A 15,588-nucleotide genomic window follows, 5' to 3' on the forward strand; every position below is an offset into this window, starting at 1 on the left:
TTCATATCAATTAGACAACTTTTACTAAATGAGAAAACTACATTTAAAATGTGCTTTAAAACAAAATGGAATTAGAAAAAAAGACATATGCATTTGAAAGAACTTTGCACTGTGCTGAAAATCAAATCTCTTGCAGTAATACAATACGCCAATTCATAAAATGTAAGTTAACAGAATTCTCAATTGAACATTTTCAAAGACAATATTACGGTCAAGAATTTCACATCAATGGTAGCACATATAGAAGAAGGGCATTATAAATATGATGTCCATCCCTATGAAGCTTACAAATTTGACAATACTCAATAAAAGCTTTTGGAATCACATCTAAAAGGGTCGCATCCAAAGAATTACAAATCTGTGTCCTGTAAGTTCTCCTTCTAAAACCTTTATGTTGACTTTTCTACTCTTTGTCATTTGTTAATACTAACCCTTTAAAAAAAGAGACAAGAAAAGAAATGCTGCAATAAACCCTTGATCATGTACAGAAATTATTGCTACTATAGTTCACTACAAAGCATGTCTATACAATATTGTATGAACTTTGATCATGAAAAATCAGAATAAAAATCTTTAGTGACATAAGCCTTACAATCGTATACAACATTCACATGGCAATATTAGACAGTTAAGCACCCAATAACCATAGTTGACAAAATGTCCCACTGACCAGCATTCATTTAAATACATCCTTCGTAAAGAGGGAGGGAAAGAGATAGTGTCAGCTTTCCAAGGCTTGTCAAAAAAGGATTCTCATGTTCTGTGAATCTAAAAACAAATAGCAACAACAACAACAACAACAACAAAAAACCAAAAAAAACAAAAACAAAAACAAAAACAAAACCAATGCAGGTGAGGGTGTTACCAGAAAGTTAAGCATGCCAAAAGGTGTTCCGTGCGAATTAAAACCTAAAGCCAAGGTACCACATAATCACATTACCAACTAGTTGGGTAATACTATATGAGCCTTATCTTAAAGTTAAATGAAATGCTACTGCACGATAGAGCATCAATAAGTTAAAAATTAGAGTGCACAAATCCAAATCAGTGGCAATTTCTGTATAAAGCAAAATATTCACTATCAGCTGTAAAGTTTGCCCAGTCAAACTGTCTGATTCAATCACTGGATTGGATAGTTTGCCTGTTTTTTAAAAATATCAATCTCTAAAATTCCTTTTTACTGTAATGAGGCGTAAGTTTTCTCAGTAAGATCAAACAGGTACATAAGTAAATAAGCAAGGGAAAATAATAGTTGGTGAATGTCTTTAAAGCTCTTCCCACATTTCACTTGAAAAAAATGTTCAGGGAAAAGAAATTTAAAATATTTGCCATTATTCTAGCAAAAAACAGAACAAAACAAAAAACAAGCCCAAAATAATTAAACAACCAAGCAACACTAAAACCACATTACACAGATGGATCATCATGCTTTCATCTGGTTTAACTATCACAACTAGTTTAACTGGGATGCTTTTCAACTTTAAAAACTGTGATATGTGAAGATGTAACTTTTAATGGGTAATTTTGAATTTGGATTTAACTTTGCTGAATATTATAACAGAGTATACTTATTACAATACAGTGTAGCACATCTTTCTATTAGAAAAAAATTTAAGATCCTTTACCCGTCTCCTTAAGTTAAAGGTGTGACATCATAAAGGGTGTCAAATGGCTGGATGGTTTTACAGTGCACACTTATATATTATGAAGTATGTCCTTAACAAATCTGATGGTTTCTTTACAGAATTCCTTTCTTCACCTTTTCTTCGGTGGATTAGCTGTTCGAGGTGGAGTGACAGGACGTCCTGAATTCAGTCCACCATACTGGTACTTAGCTTTCTTTTCAGATGGTTTCAATATCTTAAAGTAAATAATTTATTAACAGTGTTATTCTTTCAAAAGCAATAAGTTAAAGAAAATTGTTAGGAAAGTGGACTTTTCAAGAAATAACAAATTGTAAATAAAATATTTACGTAATTACACAAATTGCAATAAAAGTACAGAAAATAACAGAAAAGTTTCATGAACATTTCTCACATTTAAAAAGTTTGCATAGATAACTAAATATCTGAATATTGGTATTGTCATTCTGTTAATTTAAAAACAAAAGCTCAAGCACACAAATCCTATAACTTCCCAATCCTTTACGTTTAAAAAAAAAAAAAATTTTTTTTTTTTTTTAAACTTTAATTTCTTTATTGTGAAAGAGAGAAAGAGAAGGTGTGCACATGGGAGTTGGGGGTTGGGTAGAGGGAGAGAGAATCTTTTTTTTTTTTAAAGATTTTATTTATTTATTTGTCAGAGAGAGAGAGAGAGCGAGCACAGGCAGACAGAGTGGCAGGTAGAGTCAGAGGGAGAAGCAGGCTCCCTGCGGAGCAAGGAGCCCGATGTGGGACTCGATCCCAGGATGCTGGGATCATGACCTGAGCCGAAGGCAGCTGCTTAACCAACTGAGCCACCCAGGCGTCCCGAGGGAGAGAGAATCTTAAGCAAGCTCCAGTCCCAGTGTTATCACCGTGGAGCCAATGCAGGGCTCAATCTCATGACCCTGAGATCATGGCCTGAGCCAAAATCAAGAATGGGACACTTAAACAACTGAGCCACCCAGGCACATTAAATTAAAAAAAAGGTGGGTGGGGGGAGAAGAAAGAAAGGAAAAGAAAAGAAAAAGAAAACAAATTTAATTACTGTATCCCTGTGGTGAGTGAAGAACACTTAGTTTATGAGTCAAAAGATCAAGCTGGCTACACAAGGGAAAAAGTGCTCAAGATCACTCATCATCAGGAAAATACAAATCAAAAGTATGCTATCACCTCACACTTGTCAGAACAGCTAAATTTAACACAAGAAACAAGATGTTGAGAAAGTGGATCCCCCTTACACTGCTGGTTCTGGGAATGCAAACTGGTGCAGTCACTCTGGAGGTTCCTCAAAAAGTTAAAAATAAAACTACCCTACAACTCAGCAATTGCACTACTAAATATTTATCCAAAGGATACAAAAATACTGATTCAGAGGGATACATTTTACCCTGATTTTGACAGCAGCATTATCAACAACAGCCAAATTATGGAAAGAGCCCAAAAGCCCATTGACTGATGAATGGATAAAGATGTGGTATAGAAGTGGAAAAAAGACAGTCTCTTCAATAAATGGTGCAGGGAAAACTGGACAGCTATATGTAGAAGAATGAAACTCGACCATTCTCTTACACCATACACAAAGATAAACTCAAAATGGATAAAAGACCTCAACGTGAGACAGGAATCCATCAGAATCCTAGAGAACATAGGCAGTAACCTCTTCAATATCAGCCACAGCAACTTCTTTCAAGATATGTCTCCAAAGGCAAAGGAAACAAAAGCGAAAATGAACTTTTGGGATTTCATCAAGATCAAAAGCTTCTGCACAGCAAAGGAAACAGTCAACAAAACAAAGAGGCAACCCACAGAATGGGAGAAGGTATCTGCAAATGACAGTACAGACAAGAGGTTGATATTCAGGATCTATAAAGAACTCCTCAAACTCAACACACACACAACAGATAATCATATCAAAAAATGGGCAGAAGATATCAACAGACACTTCTCCAATGAAGACATACAAATGACTATCAGAAACATGAAAAAATGTTCATCATCACTAGCCATCAGGGAGATTCCGATTAAAACCACACTGAGATACCACCTTACACCAGGTAGAATGGCCAAAATTAATAAGACAGTAAACAACGTGTGTTAGAGAGGATGTGGATAAAGGGGAACCCTCTTACACTGTTGGTGGGAATGCAAGTTGGTTCAGTCACTTTGGAGAATGGTGTGGAGATTCCTCAAGAAATTAAAAACAGAGCTTCCAAAAAAAAAAAAAAATAGAGCTTCCCTATGACCCTGCAATTGCACTACTGGGTATTTACCCCAAAGATACAGAAGGGCCATCTGTACCCCAATGTTCATAGCAGCAATGGCCACGGTCACCAAACTGTGGAAAGAACCAAGATGCCCTTCAACGGACAAATGGATAAGGAAGATGTGGTCCCATATACACTATGGAGTATTATGCCTCTATTAGAAAGGATGAATACCCAACTTTTGTAGCAACATGGACAGGACTGGAAGAGATTATGCTGAGTGAAATAAGTCAAGCAGAGAGAGTCAATTATCATATGGTCTCACTTATTTGTGGAGCATAACAAATAACATGGAGGACATGAGGAGATGGAGAGGAGAAGGGAGTTGAGGAAGGGGAGGTGAACCATGAGAGACTATGGACTCTGAAAAACAATCTGAGGGTTTTGAAGGGGCGGGGGATGGGAGGTTGGGGGAACAAGGTGGTGGGTATTAGGGAGGGCACGTATTGCATGGAGCACTGGGTGTGGTACAAAAACAATGAATACTGGTATGCTGAAAAGAAATTAAAAAAAAAAAAAAAAGAAATGTAGAGGAAAAAAGTATTTATAGATTTTAGTCAGTTACCTTACTGAAATATTGTGTTTTTTTGATTTTTGTAATATTTTTCAGAATTTAAAATTTTATATTTTTATTATCTTCTTATTCTAAATAAATATTCTTTCTCACCTGTTTTGAAAAAAATAAAATCAAATAAAATCAAATAAAGGTTAAAAAAAAATGTGGTATAGATATACAGTAGAGCATTAGTCAGCCAAAGAAAAAGAATGAAGTCTTGCCCTTTGCAATGATATGGATAGAATCACAGTATATAATACTAAGCAAAATTAAGTCAGTTTGAGAAAGACCAATACCTTGTGACAGAACAGAGGAACAGAGGGGCAAGAAAAAAAAAAGGGAGACAAGCAAACCATAAGCCATAAAACAGACTCTTAACTATAGAGAACAAATTGAGGGCTGACTGGGGGAGGTAGATAGGGGGATAGGTTAAATGGGTAATGGGTATAAGGAGGGCACTTGTTACGAGCACTGGGTGTTATATGTAAGTGATGAATCACTAAATTCTATTCCTGAAACTAGTATTATACTGTGCATTAATGGACCCTACTACTATTTATTAGAGGGTAATCAGTCACAAGCTCTTTAATCTTAACTTTATGTGTAGATCTTAGAAAATGTATTTAAATATTTTACATACCATGAAGTCCAACTTCGAAACATACAAATCAATGATTTTTAAAAAACTTAAGAGTTGTACAACAACTGCTACAATCTAATTTTAGAGAAAGAAATCTTGCTCCCATTAGCAATCACTCCAGATTTCCATTCTCTACTCCCCTAACTCCCTTCAACTCCAAGGAAATACTAATCTTTTTCTACTTATTTGTCTTTTCTGGCTAATTCACATAAACAAAATCATACATTGTGACTGACTCCTCACTGAGATAATGTTTTAGAGGTTCATTCATGTGGTAGCATGTATCTGTACTTCATTCCTTTTAATTGTCAAACAATATGGCATTTAATGGATATTCCACATTTTGTTTTCATTCCTTAGTTGATGGACATTTAGGTGGTTTCCACATTTTGGCAATTATAAATAATGCTCCTATGAATATGTATATACCTGTATTTGAGTATCTCCCTTCCATTCTTTTGGGTATACCCATGAGTGGATTTGCTGGGTTATATAGAAAGTCTATGTTTAACTCTTTAAGGAACTACCACACACTTTTCAAAAGCGGTTGCACCATTTTACATTCCCTCCATCAATGTATGAAGGTTCCAATTTCTCCACATCCTCACCAATACTTGTTATAGTCTGACTTTTTTACTGTATTTATTCTGTGTTAATAAAGCTTTAACCTACATTATACACAGAAATTTTCAATATTTACACAAAAAGTGTGTAGAAAAGGTTTATGAAGCATTTCTTAAGACTATTCAGAGCATCACAGGATCTCAGTGAAAAAGAAATTAATTCAATTCCACTATGCTAAATGCTGAAGGATAAGGTCTAGTTCCTATGCTTAAATGAGGAGTCACATATTTACACTGTTTCTGTCAGCTGTACTAGCTGTACTAGCTGACAGAAACAGTATAATACAATAAAGGGAAAGAAGGACAGGAAAGCCCCTCTACATTTAGATAAAGAGAAATATAGTACATGCACGAGAGGGACATAAAACCTTTTGCAAAAAACCAAAGTACTGAAGTTGTTTTAGTCTGTGAACAAGAATGGTTTTAAGTAGCAAACTATAAAGCCAGAGTTGGTCTGTTTCTTGCAAAAGGAAACAAAATCTAAGTGACTAACTGAATTCACATTCTTTTCATAGGTTAAGCCCCTATTCCAAGAAGTGACACAGGAATTTAACAATTCAAACATCTGCATCAAGAATGACTAACTTAAGTTCTTCAAAACTCTAATGTTTGATACATACCAAAATGTCTGGAACCTTTGTGAATGAAAACAGAAATCTCTAACAAATCTGTTATAATCACTTAAAAAAAAAAAGATTTTATTTATTTATTTATTTGAGAGGAGAGAGAAAGAGAGAGGCAGATCATGAGCAGAGGGAGAGGGATGGGGTAGAGGAAGAGAGAGAAGCAGACTCCCCATTGAGTAGGAAGCCCCATGAGGGGCTCGAGCCTAGGACCCTGGGACCATGACCAAGCTGAAGGCAGCTGCCCAACTGACTGAGCCACCCAAATGCTCCAGATAATCACTTTTGAATAAAACTGATTTACATATATTATATCATACCTGAAATGAACACATCAAAGTTTCATCCACACTCATCATTCCACCAGCATTATCAAACTCGCCACAGTAATTTGGGGCTGAAAATAGGGTTACCAATTGTCGTTTAGCAAAAAACTCATATCCATCTTCTACCACCTGTGAAAGGAAAGGTCAAAGAAAAAACTCAACTTATTTATAACTAATTCTCCACTATCTATATTATTTATTGAGATTAGTGTGACAAAGACCTAAAAATAAACACTATTTTGTTTTGGGAGCTTGATTTTTAAACTTGTCTTAGAAATACTGAAACTGGTATGCCTTTTCTATAATGGCAAGATTTAGCTTAAATGAAATAATACATTTGTGATAACTAAAATGTTTAAAAACTATACCATTTCTAAGGCTCTCCATATGCTAGTAAGTACAGTATCTACAAAGACTTTGGATACCAAGTACTTTTTAGATAATGGCAATATATCACAACTATGGAATCCTTAACTCTTTAATGATTTAACATGATTTCTAGAATCTGTTACCAACTTATGAATGATTGAAACAACTTATGTTTCTCAGCTCTACAAATCTGAGAAGTAAATGCAATGACACATAAACACTTTATATTTATTTATGGTAGGCAAGAATAATTTTTAAGTCTTTTAGGCATCCTTTGATTAAGCAAAATTATCCTATAATACTTGCTAATAAGAAAGGACTTCTAAAATAACTTACATTTATTTTTTATTTATTTAAAGATTTTATTTATGAGAAAGGGGGGAAGGGAAGGAGGGAGAGAGATTAAGTGCCCATGCACAAAGGGGAAGGAGCAAAGCGAGAGGGACAAGCAGACTCTGCACAGAGCTCGATGTGGGGCTTGATCTCAAGAACCTGAGATCATGCCCTGGCTGAAACCAAGAAACACTTAACCAACTGAGCCACCCAGGCTCCCCCCAAATAATTAACATTTTAAAATAATTCCTACCTTAGTATCAGATCAATGCTCCTACTATAATTATATCATGGTAGAAATTAGGTATTAACCTTTTCTGTTAAGATCTTGGTCACCTTATCTATTCTAGATCAGCCATACACAGTGTTTGGCATTCAGTATATCTTTTTAGTTCTTAGTTTTGCTTTTTCACTTATTCATCACACATTTACTAAACGAAGAGGTTTATTGTAAAAGAATGTATTTGTAGGCTCTGGTGTTTCCCAGCATTAAGTCTCTTAATTTTACAGATAATATGTTTGACAACAAGCAGAATATGATTTTGGAAGAGTCTGGAAAAGACTGTACAAACCAACGTAGTTCAATAACTTGACTTTAAAAAAAAAACATTGTCCATTTCTGTAAAGATCAGTGAATGGAAATCTATAGCTGAAAAATCTGACTATCAGTGGGTATCTTCTTAGGAAACTTAGCAGCTCTGCACTGTTCCCTAGTAGTAGGTTTGTATTAGTTAGTTAAATCATAAATACAATATTTACCAAAAGGAAACTGCCAAAAGCAAAGGATTTGGGGATGGACTTCATTTCAACGGAACTAGGAAATTCTACTAGGAAAAAGGCATGTGACACACAACATGCACAGAAAATGAAAAGCCAGTCATCTTTGTTTACCCACAGGATCACATAAAGAAGCAGTCAGGTAAAGCATCCCCCAAAAGGGAAGTATTATGGAATGGCATTTAACAGGCAAAGAAAAAACAAGGAATCTTTAAAAGTATTATACTTAAAATTTCAAATACTTTCAGTACTTTCAAAAGTAGCAAGAAAACGTTTATAAAAATACCTGTCAGTGAATGTATTTCATAAAAATTGTATTTCAGAGGGCATGAAGACTTGATATATTATCATTAAAGTAAGCTTTGTTAATTCATTTATTCAACTAAGTTTACAAGGCAATGGATTTTTAAAAGTCAAAAAGTCACAATTTCCTCCCTAAAGAATATATATACAACATAGCAATGGAGGTAGACATAAAAAAAAAAAAAAGCCCACAAGTAAACCTAAACTGTATATATAAGGTAGAATTCAATAAACTCATTTACATACCAATTCAAAAATTACTAGGATTCTGCTACATTTGTTTCATTCACCCCCCTTTTCTTTCTGCTGATGTGGTTTTTTTGTTGTTGCTGTTTGTTTTTTTAAAATAATCTCAATACCAGATGTGGGGCTCGAACTCAGCAGGCTGAGATCAAGAGCCACATGCTCTACTGACTGAGCCAGTCAGGAGTCCTTCTGCTGTTATGTTTTAAAGCAAATCATAGACATGTCATCTTACCTCTATATGCTTGAGCATTCATTTCTGAAAAAAGGACATTCTTCTTACACAATAATGCTATTTTCGCAAAGCTAAAACAACGACTCCCCCATATCTAAGACCCAGTCTATAACTGAATTTCCCCAACTGTCTCAGAAGTGTCCTTTAATACTACTGTCACTGGATTCTTATCTAAAATACATAAGACATCATATTAAAATGGGATCAAATGTTTCTAGAAAGCTTCAGACAAACACCAAAAAAAATCTGTCAGCATTGCAGTTCACCGCAAAAATGTATTTAGTTTGAAACATTTCCTCCCCAAGTGTGAAAAATGGTTAATAAATCATTAGACTGCTAATTATGGGATCAAGGTATAGGCTTCACCTCTCTTATTACTTTCCTTGTATAATTAGCTTTCTTGGATCTCAGTTTCCTCAAAAATAAAAAAAAGCAGATTTGTGCGTAGTATTAAAATATTCAAATTTTATATATATATATTTAGTTAGTTAGTTTTTATTTTTATTTATTTGACAGAGAGAGAGAGAGAGACAGTGAGAAAGGGAACACAAGCAGGGGGAGTAGAGAGGGAGAAGCAGGTTTCCCGCCAAGCAGAGAGCCCGATGCACAACTCGATCCCAGGACCCTGGGATCATGACCCAAGCTGAAGGCAGATGCTTAATAATTGAGCCACCCAGGCACCCCAAAAGTTTTATATATCATACCTGATGAGCTCGACAAATCAAGTCTAAATCATGACGATTCAGAAATTTACTGACTACATCAGCTCCAAAAGTGAAGGAAACACCACGATCATTTTCTCCCCAGCCTTGCACATCCTTATCTGGGTCAGACCACAGCAAATCACAGAGCAAACCTTTAAAGAATAAAAACATGGCAATGAAAAAACAAAATAAAGTTTATAAAATAAAGCGTATCTGTATTACATTTTTTCTATCACATTTCTTCTTGTGTCCTTTTACCCTTTAATAAATAGTAACAATCACTTGCTCCGTAATATCCTGGCCTACCAAATTTAGCCATGCTTTTCTAGCCCAACCATATAAATGTAATTTTGCCTGGCTGAAAATAGCACTTTCCAACTCTTTCCACATATAGGAAATGTGTGTATGGCACACTCTAAGCATACAATGTACGGAAAAGGCTGTTCATTTTTGTACATAGTTTCTCCATGTGGATAAGCAACTGACCCAGCAGCATTTCCTGAACTGGGGCTATTTACACTATTTCTGGGTGCCAACCTACTCAATTAATCTATTTTATTTATTCTTTTTTAAAATGTTTTATTTATTCTTTTTTTTTTTAAAGATTTTTTTTTTCTTCATGTAACAGAGAGAGAGATCACAAGTAGGCAGAGAGGTAGGTAGAGAGAGAGGGGGAAGCACACTCCCTGCTGTGCAGAGAGCCTAATGTGGGGCTCGATCCCAGGACCCTGAGATCATGACCTAAGCCAAAGGCAAAGGATTAACCCACTGAGCCACCCAGGCACCCCTGTTTTATTTATTCTTAAGCCAATAAGTTAAAAAAGCTTTTAAACACATCTTTATATTTGGTAAGGGTTGTTATCTCCACTTAGTATTTTTCTTCAGGATTGTCTTGGTTACTTTCAATCCTTTGTTCTTTCACATACATACTTCCGAATCAGTTTGTGTAATTCCGTGAACCCAACTAAGATTTCACTGGAACTGTATCTGACCTAAGGATTGAAGGAAGAAAACATTTTCTGTAAAGGTTTGGAGGACTTAAATGAAATATAGATGAACAAAATCAGAACAGATCCCTGGCTTTAGTTCTGAGCATTTAAGAAAAGAGGTCAGAGCTAAAAATATTTATCTGAGTATCTCTGTCATACTCATTATTGTGTAAGTCTTAGGAGGGACTCAGACTACCTTGGGGATGACAAGTGAGAAGACTAAGACATGAACTCTAAGAAAGCAAACATTTAATATGCAGGCAGAGGAAGGAGAAAGGGGAATGAGAAAAAAATACTGGGAAGGAATAATCAAAACAAAAGGAAGAGATTAGAACAACAGAGATCTCCTGAAAGGGGTAAGAATTATCCAATAGTAGGAAGTGGTTAAGATTCAAAAACAACGAATAATTAGAACAGGACAAAGACCAAAAAATGTGCCATTTACAATTTATCAGCAGACCTTAATGAAAGCAGTTTGCTGATGGATGAGAAGAAAATGGTTAAAAGTCAAACTATAGTGAGATGAAGAGGGGGAGATGTTGAGATGGTGATATTAAGTACTTTTGTAAGACCTACAGTGCTAAGGGAAGGAGAAATCAGTGCTAAGGGATGATTTGTTTGTAAAATAAGCCAGTTTCAAGATTTTTTTTTTTTTTGGGTAATTCGTGAACTTCATAATACAGGTTCTATCAGGAAAGAACTTCTTTTTGAGTCATGATATAGTTTGTCTTAATACGGGAATTACTAAAATACCTTGTAGAATTGGTGGCAATGTACTCTTAATTTCTATTACTATTTTCTAAGCTCCTGCTATGATGCCTGACAAGTCCACCAGCATATAAAACCCACGGGGATGGTCTAAATTTACAAGCTCTTCCTGATTTTTAAAGAATCACAAACTGATTCTTTAGAACACACACACACACACACACACACACACACACAACCCAACACACCACCAGTACTCTATAATGATATTTTCCCCAGTTTGTTTCTATAGGTGAAGCAATGAGCAAGAGGCCAAGATATTAATCTTTAATTTTAAGGTGACAATAAAACTAGAATGCAGTTGCTTTCCAAATTACTTGGGAAATATGACAGCCTGGATGTATATAAAATCAAACAATGATAACAACAATGTGGCATATTTCAACCTTAATGGAACCAAGACAAGAATCTCAGAGTCAAGGCTGAACATTTTATAATTCAGTTCTGAAAGAACAAGAATCATACAATCATTTGGCTGTTTTTAAAAATGTATTAATTTACAAATTAAAACTTCTGAAGATTACAGAGAATACCAAGGGTTAAAATGTCCCTTTTCAGCATTTCAAAAACTTGTTGCACCCTTGAAAGTGACTTATGTATGAATTATACTAACAAAATCTGAAGATGTAATGACTTTAAATATGTATTTATATTGTACCTTATTTAAAAAACAGATTTTAAATAAATGGCTATTATTTATTTTGTTTTTTTAAAAGATTTTATTTATTTTAAAAGATTTTAAAATCTTTATTTTATTTTATTTTTTATTTTTTTATTTTTTATTTTAAAATCTTTTTTTTAAAAGATTTTATTTGATATAGAGAAATCACAAGTAGGCAGAGAGACGGGGGGGAGGGAGGGAGCAGGCTCCCTGCTGAGCAAAGAGCCTGATGCAGGGTGAGGCTCCATCCCAGGACCCTAAGATCATGACCTGAGCCAGAGGCAGAGGCCTAACCCTCTGAGCCACCCAGGCATGTCTGTTTATTTTATTTTTAAATTCCATGATCATTAACTTACAATGTTGTATTAGTTTCAAGTGTACAATATCGTGATAAAATGTGCCCTATTATTATTTAAATACTAGTTTCTATTAGGTTTAATCAAATGTAGTCTATAATTATAATCAAAATCTGATAAAATGCATGTTTTTTTCCCTTTTGTACTCAACACAAATTGTTACTTACACAAATTAGTCATAAGGCAACTTACTACAATATGCAATGTCAGTGGCTTACTGACAAGAGGATCTATACATCTGTTTGTAATGGTTGATGTTTTGAGTGATATTATCAGGCTTTCACTACACTGAGCAAAACAATGCAATCATACTTGAAATCAAATAGCCAAATGCATGTTCTTAACAGTTCAATTTAAAGGTTTAGCCATGTTTTGCTTAGGTATTCTACTATGAATATTTTTCATTTTTTAAATATTTTATTTATTTATTACAGACAGAGATCACAAGTAGACAGGGCAGCAGGCAGGGGGGAAGGGGAAGCAGGCTCCCCTCATGAATATTTTTTAATAACTACTTTTTTATAGATTCTGGATCATATGAGTAGAAAATGGAAAGAAAAAAAAAAAGAGTAGGAAATGTACTGAGTAACCATCTTGTTAGCCTTAGTTACCATTTTTTACCAGTACTTATGAGTAATCAAATCCCCTTTACAAAACTACCAATAAGCAATCCTCTTATCATGTGCTGCAAGACTTTTGGTTTTTCATTTACATGATCTAAATATACAAAGAATTTCTAGACCCTTTGGCAGTCTAGACCCTAAGGCAAAAAAACTTCTAGACCCTATGACACCCTCATTTTGAAGATGTTCAAGTTTGTTGAGAATTGATGAATACAATACATAATGGTTGAGTCTGATTACACAAATAACAATGGGATAATTAATACATTAATGTAATTTATTAAAAAAAAAAGTCTGGTAGAAACTGAAAGGACAGTTTTGCTTATGTTAATGCCTTTTTTTTTTTTTTTAAAGTAGGTTCCATGCCCAGAGTAGACCCTATTCATGGCCTGAAATCAGAATGCTGAGATCAAGAGTTGGCTGCTTAACTGACAGGGCCACCCGGGTGCCCCTGTTAATGGTTGTAATAGTAAGACAGTGTGATATAATAAAAATGCATTTGGTCTTTGCTCCCATTCCTGGCACAGAGCTTCTAAAACCTCTGGAATTTCCTGAGTGACAGGGATATCTTTTGTTATTTATAAGGAGCCCCTTTCCACCACACTGAATTTATGCTAACGAAATGATTCAGGAGCCCCTAAAGCCGTTCAGGATGGGACTAGTCAACAGAAAGACCAAACACATGATTAGAGGGTTGGAATTTTCAGCTGCCCCCTCCCTCTGGAGAGGAGGCTGGAAATTGAGCTCTATGAAAACTCTTGAACAACTACACTTGGGAAGCTTCCAGTTGTTGAGCATACTGATGCCTATGAGTGTGGAAGTTCTTCACCAACCAATAACCCCTCCCCATACCTTGCCCTATGAATCTCTTCCACTTGGCAGGTCCTGAGTCGTATCCCTTTATGATAACCTGATGATTGTAAGTAAAGCATCTGTGGAGGTAGTTGTGGGAATCCCAGAACTTTGACTGGGCAGTAGTGTGGGTCTCCAGAGAACCCCACTTGGGGCTGTCAACCTAAGTGGGGGCAGTCTTGTGGAATGGAGCCCTTACCCTGTGGAATCCTGGGTAACTCCAGGAGTTACTGTCAGAACTGAATCAACTGTCAGACACTCACTTAAGAGTTGAAGAATGAGGTGTGTTGTGGAAAAAACCACATACATTGTCAGAAAATGGCACAAAGAAAAGTATTGATATTTTCAGCAAAAGATGAATGAAAAGCAGAACAATCTTACTGCATTCAACTCATAAGTTATCATAGCATTGTATGATATGAATGCCATGTTTAGTACACATCTTACTATGTACACTAGCACTTAACTATGAATAATTACCCTTTAAAAGCTAAAAGAAAAGTTAGGCAACTGTGCCCAGAATTTATTTATAAAATCACACTAGCCCTATCTGTTAATCAATACAGCGACTTATCCTCAACTGGAACTTATTTGCTTTTGTTCTGACTTGCTTCACTTACCTAAGAGTTAATGAATGTCTGAAGAGTTAATTTTCATTATTCTTTCACAAATTTTTCATAAAACTGACCAAGTATCTCTACAGCTTTCTGAACTCTACAAATTTGAAATACAAAAGACACAAAAAATAACAGAAAACTGCTAGATAATTTTTAAAAAGGCAACTGTATTTACAGCTAGGAAAGATTATTTGATTTAAAAATTTATTAAATTCTAAAAAATCCTTAAAAACATTTTTTAAAATTTATTCTTTTTAAGTAGACTCCACACTGAACTTGGGATCTGAATTCATGACCCTGAGATCAAGAGTTGCATGCTCTAACAACAGAGCCAGACAGGTGTCCTACTTTTGACTAATTTTTAACAAGTCTTTGAAGGCTATAACCAATGCTGGTATGAATGAGGCCAATGACAGGAAGGTAAGGAGAATCAATAACAAGATCTTTTGTGATATCAAGTCTAACAGAACCATACTATGGTTATATATGAAATTTAAAAGTACTGCACCTTGGGAAATAATTAGTGGGAAGTAAAATATATTACTGCAAGTAACCTCTAATTAGCTTATTGATAATTTAAAAAGCTCTTACTATTTATTACATAAACCAATCCTACTTACACTAAATATTTAATACAGTACAAATATTTGTTATGTAAACATTTTACATAAAACAACTAATTCAAGTTTTCTGTATACACTCAACCTGTATCAGGGACATCAGTGGGTCTCATAATTCTCCGAATCTGCTCCATAGATTGCAGGTCTGGTGATAGTCCTATAAATAAAAGATGAGTCATACTATTGACATCTAAGCAATTTTCACTCAAATAAAGAAGCATTTAAAGTAGATTCACTATGTAAAATTAAATATACTTAAGGTGTTTTTTTTAATGTTATCCTACTTTATATAATTGAACATTATGATTAGGATCCACTTTCCCTTACCAAGGTAATGAAATTCCCTTTCATTTCGAAAGATTTCTCAAAGAAAGAAATCTTACCACTCTTCTTTCTTTCCAACCATTCCCTGCCCTTCCACAGGAACATATCCAATTTCAATACTTTTTACCACTTCTATCAC

The 15,588-nt window shown here is 34.9% G+C and overlaps 1 protein-coding gene across 3 annotated transcripts in view; it reads right to left on the reverse strand.

Moving 5' to 3' along the window:
• Positions 1-15,588, reverse strand: part of PPP1CB (protein phosphatase 1 catalytic subunit beta) — a 43,291-nt gene continuing 27,703 nt past the window's right edge. For all 3 annotated transcript variants that reach the window (XM_044261843.1, XM_044261844.1, XM_044261841.1), the window contains 4 exons: positions 15,211-15,282; positions 9,640-9,791; positions 6,670-6,804; positions 1-1,860 (listed from right to left, as the gene is read on the reverse strand). In XM_044261843.1, the coding sequence (XP_044117778.1) occupies positions 1,756-1,860; positions 6,670-6,804; positions 9,640-9,791; positions 15,211-15,282 (464 nt within the window). In that variant the 3' untranslated portion in view covers positions 1-1,755. The remainder of the gene's footprint in view (positions 1,861-6,669; positions 6,805-9,639; positions 9,792-15,210; positions 15,283-15,588) is intronic.

This window comes from Neovison vison, chromosome 8 (genome assembly GCF_020171115.1).
Source record: "Neovison vison isolate M4711 chromosome 8, ASM_NN_V1, whole genome shotgun sequence".
In the NCBI taxonomy this organism is placed as follows: domain Eukaryota; kingdom Metazoa; phylum Chordata; class Mammalia; order Carnivora; family Mustelidae; genus Neogale; species Neogale vison.